Below are 4,131 nucleotides of genomic sequence, written 5' to 3'. Positions count from 1 at the left end.
GGGGGTATTGCAGCTTTAATGCCCCCATGCATGTTGTATGGAAACCTCCCTCTCACCCCGGACTGACCACATTTTGGACTGTCCATCACAAGCCGTGACCTCGTCCACCTGAGCTCAGGGAGTAGCTGGTAGCAGTAGGGTTTTTTTTCCTCTTATATCGAGAGGGACAGATGCACACGCGCTGCGTGTACCTGCACGTCATGTTTAGAGGGCTTGCAAAGCTTGACGTTACGTAGAAGCTTCCTGCCGCTGCGGGGCGAATGGTGGGGCAGCTTCCTTGTAGCGGGTTTGATAGTGAAATGCTTGGCAGCGCAGGGAGAATCCCCTCTGGTGCTTGCTGAATGACGTAGCTACATTTGTGTTGGTTTTCCTTCCTTTGCTCCAGCTTCAAGAAGTCCTCAAGCTGGGGAACGTGACGACGGACTACCCCCTGGCCGAGACCATCATGCTGGTGGGGTTCTTCATGACGGTCTTTGTCGAGCAGCTCATCCTGACCTTCCAGAAGGAGAAGCCCTCCTTTATCGACCTGGAGACCTTCAATGCCGGCTCGGATGTCGGGAGCGATTCTGAGTACGAGAGCCCCTTCATTGCCGCCTCTCACGGGCGCACGCTGTACAATGAGCACAGCCACCACTCCCACAGCCACGGCCTGAACATCCAGGAGCTGTCCCGCTCCAGCCCCCTGCGGCTCTTCAGCCTGGTGTTTGCCCTGTCGGCCCACTCCATCTTCGAGGGCCTGGCCCTGGGCCTGCAGGAGGAGGGGGACAAGGTCATGAGCCTCTTTTTGGGGGTGGCCATCCACGAGACGCTGGTGGCCGTAGCGCTGGGCATCAGCATGGCCAAGACCTCGCTGGTACTGAAGGATGCCGCCAAGCTGGCCGTGACAGTCAGTCTGATGATTCCCTTGGGCATCGGCATCGGCATGGGCATCGAGAGCGCCCGCAATGTGGCCAGCAGCGTGGCTTCCGTGGTGCTTCAGGGCATCGCTGGGGGGACCTTCTTATTCGTCACGTTCTTCGAGATCCTGGGGAAGGAGCTGGAGGACAAGAACGACCGCCTGCTGAAGGTCCTCTTCCTGGTGCTGGGCTATGCCGTCCTCGCCGGGCTCGTCTTCTTCAAGTGGTGAGGGCAGAGAGGAGACCCCAGCTCCTTCCCCTCGTAAACGGTGCTGATAGCCAGCCCCCTTTCCAGCCAGGCGGGGACGCGGACGCCAGCGCCCGGGTGAAGCATCCGCATCCAGACGGTGGCAACACATCGACCTGAAGAGAGAATGGTTCCCCCAAGGTCAAGGGAGAAGAATCACACAAGGTGTTATGCGACTGTCCCCACATGCCACATTAGCAGGGTGGGGAGAGGCTTGTACAGAGGCTACTGAAAGTAATATTTGTAATAGTGAATAGGGGCTTGAATGTTGCTTCTGAAGGGATCTCGACAACTGTTTGGCACAGAGCCGCCTCCCCTCCCACCCCCCATTAAGAATCCAGGTCTACTCTTTTCCATCTTGGGCTTCACAAAGTGAAAGATGACAGAGAAACTGCGTGGAAAGCAGGTGGGGATAAGGGCTTGTCAGACTGCACTAAGCAGCTCTTACCAGCTGAGTTCTGAGCAAAAACCTGCCTGTATTAGTTGCCAAAAACGTCAGCCGTTCTGGGATCCAGTAGATGGGATTCTGCACTACAATCCTGTCTTAGCAGAGCTCCCATCAACCCCTGTCAATCCCTGGGGACTGCAGTTTCTCAGTAGGTGACTAAGCAAAGAAATAAGGCCATAAGCTCCTTTTTTTTATCCCTCCGTGCCGTGTTCCCTTGCGATCTCGCTGCGCTTTGCTGATGGAATCCTTAGAAGCTTCATATTGCTGGCAAAGCTGGGATCTCGCATCCAAAGGCCCTTGCGTAGCACCGGCAGAACCCTGGCTCCGTGGTCCTGAATTTGTTCATGTCCTAGCATGAATGTGTACGTGGAGTGTTTAGCATTCGCATTGTCTGCAGCAGCGTTGGTGCGCCAATTGTGCCAGGGTGGGTCAGGGCTCTCTGTCCTGAGGCACTGAGTTAGAAAGATCATGGGACAGGTCATCTCTCAGCTCCTTTCTGCGGGTCTCTGGACGTCAGGGTAGGGATTGCGGGAGGGCTGGTTGCAGCGTTCCCAAGCACAGGCAGACTTGCAGGGTCCCTGCAACGTGGAGATCTTGCTTTCAGGCACGGTGCAGGTCTGGGAAGTTGCTGTGTTGTGAATCATGGCATGATCCTTCCGAACTGGCCCGAGTGAGAGACTCAGATCACCGTTTGTCATGGGAGTTCTCCCCTGTGGGATGTCTCTGCAGGTTTCTGCCATCGTTGTGGGGGGCAGGGTGCTGTTGGTGCAAGGGGTGCTCATGCTATCTCAAAATGCCCAGTCCCCTTTTGCTCTGCAGATCTTCAGCTTAACAAATACCCCACCCTCCACCCCCCTTTCCAGGACCGTGAGAGCTCATGCATTTTAACTAGCTGTGGCTGCTGGAAAATCACAGTCTTCCAAAGGCAAGTCCAGCCCTTCAGCACCGCTGATGGAATGATAAAGGCTCCAATGCATCTCCCATCGCAGTAAACAAGATGGCAGCGGGTTCCCGCGGCGAAGCTCTGCAAGGAGCCAGGATGAGGGGTTGGGGCAAAGCGGCTGATCCAGCATCTCGGCTGCGGGCCGGCACATCTGTCCTGTATGGTGACAAGTGAGGTCTGGCTGCGGGTTTCTGCCGACTAGCATTTCAATTGCTCCAGGATACTGCAGCTAATTAATCTTACTCTGAAGGGATGGGGCAGGAGGCAATTTGGGGGCCTCAGCTGACACTAATTAGCAAGGCCTGATTCAAATGCCGCTCTGCAGAGCTGCACCGTCCTCTTCACTGTTCCCTTTTGGAGCCCAGCACAGTCGCCACATCCCCTCCCGGGCTGTCATGCTCACTGCCCAGAGCTTTTGGGGTGAGACGGGCTAGCGCATGTTGCAAGAGAATGGCAGGCCAAGGTGCGTCTGAGAAGCACAGCCCGAGCTGAAGGGAAGGACCTGGGCCTCTGTGTGCTCCCCAGAAAGGTGGAGCAGGGGAGTCAGGCCAGGCCCTGGGCTATGGATTCTTAGCAGTGCCCCTTGCAGCTTGCACTCGTGCCCCTTCATGCTGTCAGAGGGGTCTTGGGATGGACGGGCTGTAGTAGAACTGGGAGCTGGGCCCAGAGCACTGGACATCCACCCTGAGCTTGGAGATAGACCAACTGCCTGCCCTGGTTGTCCTGTCCACTAAATTTGGTGTTACCTGCATAGATCTAGATATGGTCTCTTTTTTAAAAGCCTCCCCCCCCCACACACACCCTGTATCTGAATTGACCAAGCACATGGTTTTCATCCCCATGGATCTGCCTGACACCTGTGAGGAGTGGGGCCCCTGAACAGGCTTTAAGGGGAAGCTGATGAGGCTGCAAAGCGGGTGGTTCGGATGCTGAGCCTTCTGCATACAGCAGATGGGCCAGCAGCACTGTCCCTCCCAAGCTGCTCTGCCCGCTCCTGGGACTGGCTTCTTCATGCAGGTGCTCCATCCCATGGTAGGAAACTGCAGCATCTTGGAGGCAGAAGCACGGATTCTCCCAGCATTGGGACTTCAAGGGTGTTTTTGCTCCTCTCCTGTGCTCAGCCCCCTCCTGCTGGCAGGTTTGAAGCTACAGCTGGATCTCCGTCTGGGAGTCACTGCCTCTCGCCCTGCCGTGTGTGCGGGGCTGTCGATTCTCTCCAACATGGACAGGGACGAGGGGCCATGGATAAACCAGATGCAGCGTTTTGGGGGGACACGACTTTGGAAAGCAAGCACAGAAGAGGTCTGGCCCCTCCCAGCCCCTGTCCCCATTCCCTGGGGGCAAAGCAGGACTCCCCAAGGTTTTGCCCAGATCGGAGTCTCTCCAGGGCAATGCGCCACCGTTGGCAACGTCTGACTCCGCTCTCACTCTCCTGTGCTGCCAGCACCTGCAGGAGCTGATTGGATCCGCTGCGTATTAGTTGGAGCCAAGGAGGAGATTTGGTGACTTCCCGCAAATGATCCAGGGCCCAAGGGATGCGCTGAGTCTCGATCGATAGCCAGGTCTAAGCCCAGGAGTGCAGCAAAGCTCCAGCAAA

The 4,131-nt window shown here is 56.5% G+C and overlaps 1 protein-coding gene across 1 annotated transcript in view; it reads left to right on the top strand.

The window, feature by feature from the left end:
- The window catches only part of SLC39A3 (solute carrier family 39 member 3), a 2,040-nt gene extending 515 nt beyond the window's left edge, over positions 1 to 1,525 (top strand). Inside the window, exon 2 of the mRNA XM_006017426.3 lies at positions 386 to 1,525. Coding sequence (XP_006017488.1) covers positions 386 to 1,126 — 741 coding nt within the window. The 3' untranslated portion in view covers positions 1,127 to 1,525. The remainder of the gene's footprint in view (positions 1 to 385) is intronic.
- Positions 1,526 to 4,131: the final 2,606 nt, after the last annotated feature.

The sequence above is a fragment of the Alligator sinensis genome, unplaced genomic scaffold, assembly GCF_000455745.1.
Source record: "Alligator sinensis unplaced genomic scaffold, ASM45574v1 scaffold1295_1, whole genome shotgun sequence".
Taxonomy (NCBI): Eukaryota; Metazoa; Chordata; order Crocodylia; family Alligatoridae; genus Alligator; species Alligator sinensis.
This window is presented reverse-complemented; position numbering and strand designations above follow the sequence as displayed.